A 17590-nucleotide genomic window follows, 5' to 3' on the forward strand; every position below is an offset into this window, starting at 1 on the left:
ATAAAAACTGATTCCTAAGAACAATTATCTACTGCTTAATATGCAAAATCATGCAGCTTTAAATTAACCAGGAGTGTGAATAAAATAGCATGAATTTGAAATATCCCCCAAAGGATCATGTTTTGAGGCTCACCTCCCAATTTGGGAGGCTGGCTGGAGGAAGTAGGTCACTGGGGCAGGTCATTAGTGGATTCTTATCTCTTGCTCCTTCCTTTCTCTGTGTTTTCCACCAATGTGTAGAAGCAGCTCCATGACTCCACTCCCATCACGATGAACTATATCTTGATGCTCTGAGCCCAAATAAACTCCCTTAAGTTACTTTTGTTTGGTATTTTATCTCAGCAGTAAGAAAACTAACCAATGTATACATAAGCTTTTATTGCTATTTACTTTACAGACCCTACCACAAAGCTGACCTCATACTCTGATACCATCACAAAGCTGGTAATATACTCTCGGTCCATCAACATGGAGGTGAGAAACAGCTGTTCTGTAACTACTATTTCAATAGTTTAAAGGATTTTTTTTTCTTTCCAAGAAACAAAGGGAGGCAAGCAATGTTCCTAACCACTGCTCCTCACTACCTGTAAAATTGACCTGCTATTTTCTGTTCCATTCATGGAAGGAGTTCCTGCAGAATGCTTTTCTCTATCCCATTGCAGTAGGCTGACCAACACTCCCAGTTAATGTTTACTAACTGCAGCCCAAAGATGGGATTTGTGCCTTCTATACTAAGCATCATTTAACTTCTTTTAGAGTTTGGCAGTAAAAGACAATGTTATGGCCAAATACAACTTTCACTTTCCCCTTGAAGCCATTATTAAAGGGAAAGGTTTTATATCCAACCAGGAAAAAAATTAAAATAATAAAATACCAGGGTTTTCAGGGCATTTACACATAGAAACTGGAGCTTGGTGCTGAAAGATAAGAGAAAATCACATATACAAGTAGGATTTTTAAAATGTAGCTCTGGTACCCAAATACTTCTCAGTGGAGGAACTATGGCCGACTCTTTGCTGTGACAATGGTCCTGCCCATGTGTGACATTGCCTTGCTCTTTTGTTCCTCAGGAGGTTGCTCCAACTCACTGCCATCCAGGAAAGGGCAAAGAGAGGCAGAAAAGAGAAGGGTGATCCTTCCTTCCATCCTCCTGTCAGTGATTCCTACTTCTTAAATGCACTGCAATGAGAGCATAGACATCTAGGCTATCTACTTTATGACAGGAGGTACTGTCCCCCTGGTACCACGAGGGATTTTAATGACTGAATTAATGGTCTATGTAGTTAAAGCTTTGTAATTATTCAACACTATGTGTATTTGGTCCAATCAATTAAAACACATCAAGCCTAATGTCTCAGGCTTGAACAGTTTGCTTTGGTTGTGTATCATAGTTAAGTTTTGAAACAGCAACCAGATTTCCATGCAGCCTATACACAGCTTCCATTAGATATGATCACGGTAGGACAGATGTCTGCTGAGAACAGGATTTCTGGACTTCAGGAAGTCTTTTCCTGATCAAACTAGTGTTTGGGGTTAGTCGGGAGCAGTGTCTCAGCCGTGGGTTCTGCAATACAATGGCTTCATCCCTCTCACTTCATCTTAAGAGGCCCTGGAAGGGGGACAGAGAGAATAACACTCAGAAGGTAGTTGGAGACAATGCAAAGGCAGGCCTGAGGCTGAGTTTTGGTTACTAAGCTACAAAAGAAAAGAGGAGAGAAACAGGAGAGAAAGCAAGAGAGAAGGAGGGGAGGGCGGACGGACGGGACTTCCTTGAGTTCAAAATAAAAACAAACCAACAAGCTTGTCTGCCTGCCAGTGGCTTAAAAATTCGACACACAATGAAGTTTCCTCTTTCTACAAAGAACCACACAAAGCACTCATAGTGAGCTTACATAAAAACCAAACAGGATTACTTTAAACAAAGGGAATGGAATTTTCCTTTAACAGTCAATATATATTCTTTTTAGCTTAGCATGCAACATTATTTTTACAGAAGTATATAAATTTAGGAAGTTTTGGTGTAATTAAAAAAAATTAATGTAAGATAATGTATAATTAGGCCATGGCCACCAAATTTCTGGATGGCATGACACCAGAAGAAGTGTATTCTTTGGAGATAGAGTTATGCACGTACCCTTCTGCACATACTCACACAAACTCGGTAAACAAGCAAGTAGAAATAGGGTTACTATTTAGCACAAAACTTAAAGATGTTAGGGCTACTGTACATGGGGGTGCTTGTTACAGACCCTAAGAAAGGCTGAACTAAAGGGATGAAGAACACCCTCTGTGATTATAGGAGGCAAAGCTAGAATTACTAACTGAAATTTTAAGGAGGGAAACTTTGGGGGACCACTCTGTAGAAACCAGAAAGATCTACTTAAAAGATCCAGCTTTATAACTGGGGTCAGTAGAACATTAGCCCACTTCTTACTGAAATGTTGAGAAGGATTTTAATCCTTATGTTAGTGTTAATTGCACCAGAATCTCAAAATGGATTAAAAAATTCATATTTCTGAATGTAAATTCTGGGGAGGGGGAGGGGTGGAACCCACATCTATATTGAACAGTCTATGAGACTGATTAAGATTTCAATGATGGCAGTGAGTTAGGAGCCAAGTTGAGCGATCTTTAGTACCTTTAATAGCCTGTTATTAACTACTATGGATGGCCTAAAATCCCTGAGGCTTAGTTAAAATCCTTCTGGAATATACAGACTCCAGTTTCTACCAATTCAAAGACTAAAAATGTCATCAGGTAGTATCTGAGACTTCCAGAGACTTCTTCAGTTAGCTTTAACCCACCCATCTGATGCTTGCACCAATGTATTTAACAAGTACCTTGATTCATGGTTTGTTTGTTCTGTTACTGTCAAAGCTTCATGAAATCATTATCACATTGGAACATTTGGAGTAATATATATCTGGGTTCAGGTCATGTCAGTCATATCTGGCGCAGAGAAAACTACACACGCTTTGGGATGAGAGCCTTGCTTTTGTGTGGACAATTAAGAAAAATTTTTTAGCCCAGCAGTGGTGGCACACGCTTCTAATTCCAGCACTTGGGAGGCAGAGGCAGAGGCAGGGAGATCTCTGAGTTTGAGGCCAGCCTGGTCTACAAAGTGAGTTCCAGGACTACACAGAGAAACCTGTCTTGGAAAACAAAAAGAAAAAGAAAAAAATTCTTTCTGGATATGGTGCATTTGCTTATAATCCTGACACTTGAGAGAATGAGGCAAGTTTAAGGCCCGTCAGGGCTACTCGGCACACCTAGGGAAACAACGTGCATCCTTAAAACCCCCAAAATTTTGGCACCAGGAAACCAATGATCTAATGAGTGCTACTGTATAGCCTCATGACTCAGAATAGATGTCACTAACTCGTTAGACTACAGAATCAGCAACAAAGTATTTAGGATTTAAGTTTTTATTTGCCTCTATTTTAACTTTTTGTTAGTTTACTCATGGAAACTAAGTTTTCTCAAAAATTTTTCCTTTTCTTTTCCTTTCTTTCCTTTTTTTTTTTTCCTCAAGTAGATTGACCTGATTTCTACCAATAGGTTCTCATTTTAGCCCAAAAGAAAAGGAACCAGATTCTGGCCAGTGATAATCTGATACATAACAATTATAAGGGCTATAAGAATTCCACTGTCCATAAATTTATGACCAACTGTGATGATATAAATAACTGACAAACTAGTAAAGGCAGTGAAGGGATCTTATAGCTACTAAAGCACGTTTTACTAATATTCCATTCCCAGAGGAAATATAGCTATTTAAATAAATCTCCTTTAACTTTTATATAGCAAAATACAGATTTTTACATTGAAGGAGCCTTGTCATCTTCACTGAAGAGTAAACATCAGAAGTGCCAGTGGCACAGACAAATGAGCAGGGCCAATAGAGGGAGGACTCACTACAGGAGTCTTACTACGCAGACGTGTCTACGTTAGAGCAACAATTCCTTCCTGAGGCCTAGAAACCACTTATTTAGTTGTTCTAGAGCTAAAGGGAATAATTTAGGACAATTTGTAGCAAATGCCAAAGTATCAGTTTAGTTCAATTAATAAAATTAAATGCCCTCCTGTAGAGGTCTGGCTTGCACTCCATTCATCAGCTGTACATATATCCCATAATGCCTGGATGGTTTCTGTGGCAACAGCATCACAGAATGCTCTTTGATTTTATCCTTCTATCATATGTACAGGAGAAGTATGGTTTGATGGATTATTTTCTCAAAATAACCCCCCTTTCCCAATTTTCCCTGCTACTACGTATCCTAACCCAATCACTAATTTCCAGGTTTCCTTTACATGACCAGACTTGCTCCCACCTCCCTTCTAGTCATGTTCACTTTGCCAAGAATAACTGTCATTCTCCTTCAAAACACCACTAAGGCCCTTACATCCCTTTAAAGACCCACAGTGAGACAACCTCCTCCCAAGAGTCTTTTCTGACTATGAAGAGGAGAATATTCTTGATTTTCTTTTTTTCTTTTTTTTTTTTTTTTTTTTTTTTAAGATTTATTTATTTATTATGTATACAGAAGAGGGCGCCAGATCTCATTACAGATGGTTGTGAGCCACCATGTGGTTGCTGGGAATTGAACTCAGGACCTCTGGAAGAGCAGTTGGTGCTCTTAACCTCTGAGCCATCTCTCCAGCCCCCTCTTGATTTTCTTATGGTTCATTGCTACATGAAGAAAATGCTGGGCTTTTATCACAGTCTTTCTTTATGTGCTAGTTGGACAGATGGGAAAACAAAACAATTCCCCCAACCCCAGGCTCAGTGCCTAACACCAAAGGTATGCTCTGAATGTTGGCTGAACGAAGGCATCACTGTTAATTTCTGCAGATATTCCCATGTAAGTGACAGACCTGAGAGGAATCATATGGGACACAGCATGTTGACAGCAGGGCAGCTTTGTGTTACCCTTCATATAGTTTATACTGTTAATATATCAAAGTAAGGGCTAGGTATCCCCAGCTCAGCGTGTGCAAGGGCCTAGCAGAGTTATCAGAGTTATATATATATATATATATATATTAGGATATATTGGTAAATTTTATAGAAAAAAATAGATTTGTCTAGCAACAAGCTTGTCAAGCATGAACAAGGGCCTGGGTTCAAGCCCTGATAGTAAGAAAAAAAGTATTTGCCAGAACACTGACAACTACTATTAATTCTTAAAACCTTTTGATAACTTCATTCTTCGAGCCACAGTTTCTTTGACAGTAAAACTGAGGTTTAACACCTCATACTATCTCAAAAATCTAAAGTGATTTTGGTGATGACTACATTTCAAAATCACTGGAGCTATGAGGCTGCAGTAAGCTGAGTCCAGGTAACAGAGGATACGAAAATGGCTCTGTGCACTTTGAACAATTTGAACAATGAACATTTATGAACCAATCCATTTCACTCCTCTCACAGATTCAGAGTGCTGATTATTGAATAAACACTTGGATGGACATGCTTCTTCCCACATTCTAAAACATTCTAGAAAACATTCTAGAAAACATTCTAAAGGAATGTTTTGAGATACCCAGGATAACATCACATCCCCATACATTCTCAAACCACAGAGCTGGCTATGAGTAAAGCTAAGTAGAATTTTCACATAGTCAACCTTGTCAAAAAGTTGTTTTGAAAACATTCAGTCATAGGTGTACAGAGTTTCCAATTTAAAATATTAAAATCTTCAGAATATTTTCTCCTTCCAAAGAAAAGAGTTCAGATTCTGGATATAAGCCAAGTGGCATAGTTCAATAATCCTATTCATCATCTGTTCCAGGAAATTTAAGAAAAACACATGACATAAAGCCCCTGGCTGGTCGCCGCATTGCTGGGCTCTTACTGGTTAGTGGGAATACCTGTTATTTGCTTTTTTGTCTCCAAGTCTCTGGTCTGCTTCAGCACCTGGAGCAGGCGAGGTACTCCACTCAGCTCAGCCACCTCCAGCTTGTTGTCATTGTCTTCGAACACCAAGTTCCTCAAGGCCCCACACACAGCCCGCTGAACATCTTCGTTCTGAACTTTGAGCAGCTGTAGGAGCTTAGGGATGCCTCGAAGCTGATTAACCTAGGGAAGAAATCAATGTACATACCCTCTACTTATTAATTTTGATGTGGCATTAAGGCATTCAATATCTTAGGAATAGCTGTTCACTGATTATAATACTTGTCAGTCAGCAACTATATGTGGCACAATCGGAGACTCATACTGTACAGATGACCTGTTCCGATAGCAAAAATCTGTCAATGAGCTTGAAGAAGAAAGGTTAAGTAACAAAGGATGGGTAAAAGAAGTTTAAATAGAGGAAAAAGAATTTGTTAATAAAGCCTGGAAAACAATAAAAATAGGATAACCTCAAATCTGGAGACTAGGAAAGTTTGATGAAAGAATACAAAATTATGCAAATTACATGAGTGCTTTTGCCAGAATGAAGTTTTGTAGTTAGTTAAAATGAGTAAAAATTACCATCAATAGTAGGAAAAATGCTTTTATTGTGGCAACAGTAAGAGCCTTGAAATATACTTCCAAATCTAAGTTACTGTCAACTGCTTAGAGTATTTAAAAGGATGCCATTAGCTATATGAGAATTTTAAGTAAAAACAATTATATCTTTTAATGTGCTATTCAAAAACATTTCTTCTACTCATACATGCAAGGAAGAACATGCATGCTGTCTACTAAGAGAAAGAGCCACAACTAGGAAGGGAAGAGAAGAATAGACCACATCGTTGAGTATGCCAGTACACGCCTTAGTGAACTACAGCATGTAACCCTAGCCTTTGTTCTTCACAACTGGAAGCAGAAGGCTGGCAAGCTACAAAATGAGACCCAATCTCAACAAACAAACAAACAAACAATAAAAATAAAGCAACCAAGATAAGTGAAAATAAATGAATTAGATTCATACATTGTGGAAGATGAAAAGAGACTGAACAGTGAACAATGTCAATTTGAGCAGTGATTTCATATTTTAGGCTGCAAATACCATAAAAGAAACCAAAAGGTGGACACGTCATCTGGAATGTTGGCTTACAGTCCAATAGTTGTCCTCATCATTGCCTCCATCTACACCTGACTTTTAAATGTTCAAGTTGGCAAGGGCTTTTGTGCAGACCTCACTCATTTGCATCATCATAATGTAGATGTTCTTAGATGTTTTTATGACTGACCCTGGGTTTTGCTATCAAGTGAGGCACACAGGAACCTGAACAGCCAGCTCTCTGCACAGCTGGTGCCAATGGCATATTTGCATGTTATCAAACTCTAGCTACCCTCCTTCATACAGAAAGCATAAGCAAGGACTGGCAAGATGGCTCAGTGGGTAAGGTTACTTGCTGCCAAGCCTGATGACCTAAGATTGACCCCCTGGAACTCACACAGCAGAGGAAGAGAACTGACTTTTACAAGTTGTCCTCTGATTGCTACTTGTGTGCCATGATACACGTGTGCAGGTATACATGAACAGTAAATAAATATGAAAAATTAGTAAAAGCAGAATTTATGGGAAGAATCTTCCAATCTTACAATTTCTTTTGTTAGGATTGGGGAAAAGACCAGCAAGACAGGAATAAAGACCAGCATTATACAATAATCTAAATAGTAAATAATAATAATAATAATAATAATAATAACTATTAAAATAATAGTAACAACTCTCCCTTCCATTCTACCTGCTAGAGGTATCAGCATAGTTTTGAGTTTCATATGCACTATCTACTTCACAGCTTGTGATAACATTAAGGAAAGTACTTTTTATAAAAGAGTTACATAAAATCCAAAAATGGGGCAGACATTGTCCGAGTGCTTGGGTGGAGATTAGGTCAAATTTGGGCATCACAGAGAGGACTTCTATGGGGAGTATTGTCTAATATACCCCAGCCTGAAGCACAAAATGGACTAAGAGATCAAGGTATAAATAGATGTTAGGCTAGTGCTCACGTACTGGAAGGTCCGCTATATGTTACCACAGGAAAAAGGTAAAGTCCAACCCCTGCTCAGCCATTATTGGAGAAGTTTCTTCTTGTAGTAGATGGTAATTAACAAAGAGATCAACAACCGGACAATGTGCAAAAGAGCAAGAGATTTTAGAGCGCTTGGTCCTAAATGGGATGTCTCCTCTAACCCCCCTCAGGGCTCAGGGAGCTATGTGGAAAAGGAGACAGGAAGACTGTCAGAGTCAGAGGTGAGGTGATGGAGACTCCAAGGAAAGTGTCTTCCAAACACAACAGGAGTGATGCACATACGAACTCACAGAGACAATGGGCAGCATTCATAAGGCCTGAACATGTTCAAGTCAAATAAGGTCCCAGCATTGAGAAGGGGAAGTGGACACAGCATCCTGACCTGATGAAGAAGCTATCTACAGCTGATACCCACTGACAAGTGGCAAATCAACATAATATTTAATAATGAATTGGTCATTAAAGAAATCAAGAAGGAGATTTTAAAAAGTCCTGGAACTGAACAAAGACAACACATACACAGTGTGTGGTTTGAATGGGAGGGGCTCCAGTGGGCTCCCACTGGAGGAACTGTTTGGGGAGGATTAGCAAGTGTGGCCTTGTTGGAGGTGTGCCACCGGGGAGGGAGGGGTTGGGGGCTTTGCAGATGAGGGACCGCTCAGGTACTGCTCAGGGCCATGTTGGTCTGCCTGCCTGCTGCCATGGTGTCTGCCATGATGGTCATGAACTCACCCTCTGAAAATGCTAATTCCTAATAAACTCTTCTTTTTGTAAGTTGCTTTGGTCATGGTGTTTTGTCACAGTAATAGAAAAGCAACTAAGATAAAAGTTAGTACCAAGAAACAGGCTATTGTTGTGGCAGGCCTGACCATGCTGTTCTTTAGAAGAATGTCGAAGATTTGGGGATCGTGAACTAAGAAAGTAGCTGATCTCTAAATATCGCTTAATGGACCACCTTAGTGGGAATGTAGAAGACAGTAGTGCTAAGAATAATGTGGACTACAAAGGTCAAGCTCTAGGGATTTCAGAGGGGAAAAAAATATTAGTAACTGGACTAATTGTTATTTCAGCAAATAATGTGGCTGCCTTTGCCCTTTTCCTAAGAATCCATGTCAGGCTAAATTGAAAGTTTTGGACTAACTTTATTGGTTGAGGAAATTGTGAGATAGGCTAATACTGACTCTGCTGCATGGCGATTAGTGACCACTTGCTGCAGGGCTACAGGAAAGGAGCAAGAGAGCTTCACTTCCCTTTCCTCCTCCAACTACCATCTCCTAGCTTCATCCCCAGCTCTATAGAGATCACATGCTGCAGCCTCATCTTCTCTGACCCCATCTCCAGAAGATCACATAGACCTTTTACATCCTTCTTTACTACCCATCCCTTTGACTCAGACACCAGCTCCCTCATGCATTCCCTGGGACCCACTGGCTATACTGGCCAGGAAAGCAGATAGGCAAGCTTCACTTCCCCTCCTTCCTTCCAAATCCAATCCCTCAGCCTCATCCCCAGGTCTGTAGAAGACCACCTGCTGTGGCCTCTTCTCCCTCTATAGCCCCACTCCCAGGGGAATATTCAGATCCTGGAGGCACATTCTGCTTCCTTCTCTCCTGTGGACCCTGTCACCTTTAGCCCATCCACATTCTTGTCAGATCACAGTACCTAGAAACATATTCTCCCTGAAACCCCTAGTGGCCACACCTATCAGGATCCCAGAAATATTCCCAACCAGGCACACCACAGCTACCATATTCTCCTAAGAACAAGAGAGGGCAACAGAAACCAAAGAACAAAATGCCCACTCAACAAAGACAAGATTAGGTATCACCACCAAGAATTACAATCTTCCCGAACACATCTGCCTAGACTCCAGCATAAAGACACAATAAATAATAGCCAATACAGTATCTCCACTAGAGCACAGCAACCCTAAAGTAGGCTCCAGGAAATGCAATATCACTGAAGTACAAGATAAGAGCTTCAAAATACTCTTCATGAATATGTTAGATGTCCTTAAAGAAATTATGAATAAATCATTAAAGAAATCTATGAAAACACAAACAGTGGAATGAAGTGAATAAAACAGCTCAAGACTTGCAAGTGGAAACAGAATCACTATTTGCTTGATATATACCACTTACCAAAGTTAAATTAAGATTATATGAGCAATTTTAACATTTCTATACCTCCTAGTGAAATAGAAGCAATAATTAAAAGTTTCCCAACCAAAAATAAACCCCAGGGCCAGATGGTTTTAGTAAAGAATTCACCAGACTTTCAAAGAAGAATTAAAGCCAATATTCCTGAACTTAGTATACAAAATACAAAGACTATACAAAGAATTCTACAAAATTCTACAGAATGGACATTGCCAATTTATTTTATGAGTCCATAGTTACCCTGATTCCGCAACCACATAAAGACTCAAAAAAGAAAGATAATTACAGAGCAATTTCCCTTATGAACACAGGTGTAAAAATTCTCAATAAAATATTTGCAAACCAAATCCAAGAACATATTTAAAAGATCATAAATTAATAGATGTAACCCATGGTATAAAAAAACTGAAAGAAAAAAAAACTAAATGACCATCTCATTAGTTGCAGAAAAGGTGTAAGAAAAAATGAAACACTTCTTCATGATAAAGACCTGGGAAGAAGAGGTGTACAAGGGACATATCTAAACATAATAAAGGCAATTTACAATCAGCCCATAGCCAATGTCAACGCAGACAGAGACACTTGAAGAATGTCCACTAAAAATCAAGAACATGACAAGGCTGTGCACTCTCCCTACACCTTGTCAATATAGTACTTGAAGTTCTAGTTTTATTGCTAGAGCAATACAACAATGGAAGGAGATCAAGGCAATATAAAATAGAAAGGAAGAAGTCAAAGTATCTTTATTTGCAGATGATGATATTATACAAAAATGACCTGAAAATTCCATTAGGAAACTCCTACAGCTGATAAATACAAAGTAGCTGGATACAAGATTAATACACCAAACTCAGGAGCTCTCCTATACAAAAATAACAAACATACTGAGAAAGAAATCAGGGGAACACCTTCCACAATAACCTCAAAAAATATAAAATATCTTGAAGATAATTCTAACCAAACAAGAGAAAGTCCTGTATGATAAATTCTTTAAGACACTGAAGAAAGAAATTGAAAAAGGATCAGAAAATGGAAAGAGCTTGTGGACCAGTAGACTTAATATAGTAAAAATGGTCACCCTACCAAAAGCAATATAAAGATTCACTGAAATCTCCATCAAAATTCCAACACAATTTTTCACAGAACTTAAAGGAACAATTTTCAGCTTCATATGGGAACACAGAAAACCCAGGATAGCTAAGACAATCCTGACTAATAAAAGAACTGCTGGAATTATCAACATCCCCACTCTCACATTTTACAACAGGGCTACAGTAATAAAAACAACATGGTATTGGCAACGAAACAGACATGTTGATGAACTCAATTGAACTGAAGACCCAGAAATAAATTCATACACCTCTGGACATCTGATTTTGATAAAGAAGACAGAAATATACCCTGGAAAACTTCAAAAACTAGTGCTGGATGGCTGTACACAGAAAAATACAAATAGATCAATACTTACCACCCTGTACAAAACTCAACTCTAAATAGATCAAAGATCTCAACTTAAGACCAGATGAACTGAATTGGATAGAAGAGAAATTAGAGAATAGTCTTGAACACATTGGTACAGGATAAGACTTTCTGAACAGAACATCATTAGCACAGGCACCAAGAACAAAATTAACAAGTGGGGACTCATGAAATTGAAAAGCTTCCGAAGGCAAAGGACACTATCATTCGAATAAATGACAGGTTACAGAATGGGAAAAGATTTGTACTAACTATATATTATAACGAGTCTTTCTCTGTCCCACCAGCCAGTTCCCAAATAATGACGTGGAGACTTACTATTAATTATGAAAGTTCAGCCTATAGCTTAGGTTTGTTTCTAAGTAGGTCTTATAATTTAAATTAATCATTTCTATTAATCTACATTTTACCATGTGGCCTTTTACCTTTCTTTCATTTTGTATGTCCAACTCTCTGTGTTGGTATCTCCTCTTACTTTTTCTCTCTGCCCAGAAGTCTCACCTGTACCTCCAGCCTAGCTATTGGCCATTCAGTTCTTTTTTAAACCAATCACAGCAATAGATCTTTACACGGTGTATAAACATTCCACAACAACACAGCCAATAGAGGGCTAATCCCAAAACATACAAAACGTTAAAAAATGAACATGAAAAAAAAAAAACAACTAAAAATGGGGTACAGATCTAAACAGTTAATTCTCAAAGGGGAAACTCATCAGGAAAATCCAAATCAAAACTACTTTTGAAATTTCATCTTACACCTCTCAGAATGGCTGTGATCAATAAAAATAAATGACAGCTCATGCTGGTGAGGATGTTGAGTAAGAAAAACACTTCTCCATTGCTGCTGGGAGTGCAAACTTGTACATCCACTATAGAAATCAACGTGGCAATTTGTCAGGAAGGTAGGAATAGTTTTTTTTTTTTTTTTTTCTTTTTCCCCTGAGACAGGGTTTCTTTGTGTAGCTTTGGTGCCTGTCCTGAATCACACTCTGTAGACCAGGCTGGCCTTGAACTCACAGAGAGATTCACCTGGCTTTGCCTCCCAAGGGATTAAAGGCATGCGCCACCACTGCCCAGGAAGGTGGGAATAGATCTACCTCAAGAATCAGCTATACCACTCCTGAGCATATACCCAAAGGATGCTTCATCCTGCCACAGAGACACTTGCTCAACTATGTTCATTGCTACTCTACTCATAATAGCTAGAAATTAGAAGCAACCTAGATGTCTGTCAGAAGCAACCTAGATGTCTGTTAACAGATGAATGAATGGACATTATAAAATTTTGGTATAGGTACACAATAAAATATTATTCATGCATTTAAAAATAACATCATGAAATTTGCAGGTAAATATGAGGCACTAGGAAAAAATCATCCTATGTGAGGTAACTCAGACTCAAAGATAAATATGATATGTATTCACTTGTATGTGGTGTTGGCTGTTCATTCTTCAATAAGCAGGCTATAATCCTTATAACCACAGAGGTTAGGTATACAGTAAGGGATTAAGGGGAGGGATGGATCTCCCTAGGAGTGGGAAAGAGAATAGATATGGATGGATGGGGGTGGGTGGGTACTGGAACAGAGGATCAAATAGGGAGGGGAAGGAAAAGGAGGGAGAGAAAGGAAATATGGAGGACAGCTAAAACTAAGGGCCATTTGAGGGGTCGTATGGAAACCTAACACAGTAGAATCTTCCTAAGATAGATCAAGTCAGTCTAAATAAAATTCCCAAATAACAGGGAGACAGAACTCCAACTGGACGTCTCTCATCACGACACGAAGCTTCCAGTGCCAAGAATGGGTTACGTCTCCTTGTATTTGTCTTAGTTAGGGTTACAATTGCTGTGATGAAGTCTCATGACCAAAAGCAAGTTGGGGAAGAAAGGGTTTATTTCACTCACAGTTCCATATAACAGTTCATAATCAAAGGCAGTGAGAGCAGGAACTCAAGCAGGACAGGAACCTGGAGGCTGGAGCTGACTCAGAGGCCAAGGAGGGGTGCTGCTCACTGGCTTGCTCCCTACAGCTTGCACAGCCTGCTTTCTTACAGGATACAGGACCACCAGCCTAGGGATGGCACCACCCACAGTGGGCTGGGCTCTCTGTCATCAATCACTAATTAAGAAAATGCCCTACAGGCTTGCCTACAGCCTGATGAAGGCGGTTTCTCAGTTGAGGTTTCTTCCTCTCGATGACTTTGGCTTGTGTCAAGTTGACATAAAACTATCCAGCACAGTGTTCTTGGCCAAAGGGGTCCCATGGGAACCCTCAAACAACCCAGGCTGTTGTCATACATATTTGTTGCTCTCCACAAATTGACAGTAAGGCCCTATTATTGAAGACAACACCTACACAACTCACTAAACACAGAGAAGTCAGGGTACCTACCTAGAACCTTCACTCTTACTGACTAGACTTTATGATACTAGAGGGTATTGTGCACACTACCAGAGAAGAAAGGTAAACACCAACCGAGCCGCAAACCCTGTGATCTACAATATATGCTGGTATAATTGTGGGTCAAAGCTTTGTAGGAGTAACTAACCAAGATCTGATTTGATTTAAGGCCAAGAACCTGAGACTAGATAGGCTAGGAACCTAGGGAAAAATCAAAAACTACTTTTCTGCTAAAAGAATGTAGCAATAAAATGAGTCCTAATGACTTTCTACTATATTCATAGATCAGTGCAGCTTAAGATCTCCTTAAATTCACTGTGTAGGCAAGAATGAGCTTGAGTTTCTGATCTTTCTGTCTTCACCCCAAGTGCTAGGATTACAGGTGTGCACTCTGGTCAGCACTCTGGGTTTGTGTAGTGTTGGGCTTTGTGTATACTAGGAAGCACAGTATCAGTCTTTGGTGAAAAGTTTTAAGTTTACATTAAGGACTTGTTTTGGTGTGCAGGGTCAACACATCACTGACGGTTTGCTAGATTTACATGGGCTTAGAGGATACTCACCCTTTTCCGTGCTTCAGATTTTTGGAAGCTCTCGTGCTGTATAAAAGTAGCTGCGGCAGAAATCCTGGGCAGCAGTACATGGTCTGCATCGAGCATATTCACAGCTCTCTCCAAGGTCATCTCCATGTCTGCATTCCTAGACAAATAGTCACAGCTTTGGTGAGAATGCAAACCATGCCCTCTTGATTGTCCGGAAGTGACTTAACTAGTATTAGAAGCACCTTCAACATCTGCACTCTAAATTTTCTTTAGCCTAAGAAATATCAGCACTGGAAATCAAAAGGTATCAGGAGCTAGAGGTAGAATTTCTGTGCTTTTCCTTAACTGGTCTCTGAGGATGTTGTAGAAGAGAGAGACAAAAAAATGCAACTCTCTAAGATAAATAGGTATAGTGTGATAATTATACACAAAAAAAAAGACTTAAAAATCCCCAATAAACCATTTCAATACAATTTAAAGAAAATTCGTTCACAGAAAGTAAAAACCATCCCTACTCTGGGAATTTCACAACTATAGTAGAAACATCTCCCCCACAACCAACCAAAAAAATTTAGATTTTTCTCAGAGTTGCTCAGAGTCTGCTCTTTCACCTGAAAATACAACAGCAACCAGAACAACTCACTTTTGTTGTGGTGCACTAAGTTATGGTGGTGTGACAAAAGCCCCAGGAAAGGATGCTTAAATGACTTCCAAACCCACTCTGCCCCCTTCGCACTGCCACCAGTGGGTTCCGGAGCCTGAAGGACATTTGTCCTTTACTCTCCGGTGATGATGAGTCATATGTAGTTGGACACAGAGAAGCTCCTTTATAGAAGACATGACTTGTGAAACAATAACCCCCAACTGATTCACAGAGCAACACTTTGCTCTCTTTTTTAATTTCTGCTGTGAAGGTGACTAGATTACTAGTAATACAAACACAAAAGACATCTTGGGAGACTGTTTTCTAACATCTGCTAGCTTATAAGTTCAGTATGGATATTCTCTATCAAAACAGTCAATTACTACATGCCTATGTGAGAAGTGAGTGTCAGTGGAACAGGGGTGTCCCTGCGTGGAGGGTGTGCAGAGGGGAGGCAGTGACCACTGCGAGCGGTGTCCCTGTGTGGTGGGTGTGCAGAGGGGAGGCAGTGACCACTGCGAGCGGTATCTCTGTGTGGTGTGTGTGCAGAGGGGAGACAGTGACCTGGTGGGTGTGCAGAGGGGAGGCAGTGACCACTGCGAGCGGTGTTCCTGCGTGGTGGGTGTGCAGAGGGAAGGATATAAGAAGCAATGTAATGAATTTTCTGTAATACATTTTCATACACAGAAATTCAGAATATGCCACCTCAAACTATGAAGCTCTGGCTACTGTTCATGTTGAGCTGAAAGGCTCTTCATGAGTATAAAGGTATTTAAAGAAAAGCAGATCACTGCTGGCCTCTATACTGAGAACTATATAATAACCTCAAGTTTGAAAACATACTTCAGAAGACGATTGTAATTAGCTAAAAAGGAAGGCAGGCCAGAGCTAGGTTCAGCCTGGCATGCACAAAGCCCTGTGTCCCCTCCCTATCACCAGTGTGGTAGCACAAACCTATAATCCCAGTGCTTGGGAGGTAGAGACAGAAGGATCAGAAGTTCAAGACCAGTGTGGGCTACAAAATAACACTTCCAAAGGCCCACAGAAATATGACTTGATAGATGCTGTTGGGGAGATGGGTGAGAGATCAGAAAGAACCGTTGTCCCCTGACTGCTATCTTCCAAAGCAGGACCTCAAAAAGTGCCCCTTTCAACTTCTATAGTTATGACTCTCAGTGTAGATCAGCTGAGGTGAGAGCTTGATGATGGCATGCTTCCATGGCTTCCACAGCAACACACACACACACACACACACACACACACACACACACACACACACACGGGGGGGGAGAGAGAGAGAGAGAGAGAGAGAGAGAGAGAGAGAGAGAGAGAGAGAGAGAGAGAAACTTAACAAATGTAAATAACAAATACAACAGGAAGAACACAAAATGCTATTGGTTAGAATAAGAGTCATTACAGAAAATACTGCGCCCCCGTCCCCCAAAAAATCCTAGAGATTTTTTTGTGTGTGGAATGCCTGACTTATGTTCCTGCCACACGGTTCGCCCTAGTCTGGCTCTTCTGACATAAGCATCTCTGGAGCCATTGGCTCCTGCAAGTGTTGTCAAAAGGAAAAGTCACCCGGCTGCCCAGAGTGCAGTAAGAATGCTGCCGTGGAAACGCGCCTCAATCCTGTCAGTGCTTCTGAGAGCACAGCAGAGTCGAAGCCCAGGCAATAAACCTTCAACTAGGAAGTCTGACAGGAGGAGCCCAGGGAAGGCAAGTGGCGGAGATGTGGTTCCTCAGCGGCCCTAACGGACGTCTGCACAGCATGTCAACGTGAGGAGAACCAGGGACAAGGAAGACAGCAAACAATGCGGTTGGCATTACATAGCAAAAGAACAACTGATTATTATTCATAAATTATTGATTAAAAATAAGAAACAGAAGTAGAAATAAGAACAACAAACTCTGAAGTTCAGAATGTGCCCCCTCATTCTAGGCAGTGTCGGTTACCGACTGTCGGCTGAAAGGCACTGGAAACAGCAGCTAAGAAGGGAGTCTTGGGCCTCCCTGCTCTACTTAGGTCAGGCCACGAAACTAACTTCCCAGGAGATAGGCACCCTTGCACAGAAGAGGATATTCCTGATCATTAGAGACAAGGGACGAGGCTAAAACACCCTTACAAAGGATTACAATAACACTCATCTTGTGTTAGCTTTCTGAGGACGGTTCCTGGTCTCTGCTCCCCAGCTCACTACACCGACTCAAAGGCTCTTCCTCTTGCTATACACATTTATCATTCTTGGGTGTAAAAGGTATATAAACACAGGGTCCTTTGGGACCTACTTTCCTTTCTAAGGACTTCTCTTTTATATGTTAAAAATGAGGATATATGATTTTCTACTGTTAAAATAATAATTATAATAAACATGATGTGGAGGACAGTCAG

The 17590-nt window shown here is 40.2% G+C and overlaps 1 protein-coding gene across 1 annotated transcript in view; it reads right to left on the minus strand.

Annotated features, from left to right (window-relative positions):
• Positions 1-17590, minus strand: part of Pkp2 (plakophilin 2) — a 69713-nt gene that overhangs the window by 39010 nt on the left and 13113 nt on the right. The window contains exons 4-5 of the mRNA XM_028894699.2: positions 14577-14712; positions 5872-6079 (exon numbers count right to left, since the gene is read on the minus strand). Of these exons, the coding sequence (XP_028750532.1) occupies positions 5872-6079; positions 14577-14712 (344 nt within the window). The remainder of the gene's footprint in view (positions 1-5871; positions 6080-14576; positions 14713-17590) is intronic.

Source organism: Peromyscus leucopus, chromosome 12 (genome assembly GCF_004664715.2).
Source record: "Peromyscus leucopus breed LL Stock chromosome 12, UCI_PerLeu_2.1, whole genome shotgun sequence".
Taxonomy (NCBI): domain Eukaryota; kingdom Metazoa; phylum Chordata; class Mammalia; order Rodentia; family Cricetidae; genus Peromyscus; species Peromyscus leucopus.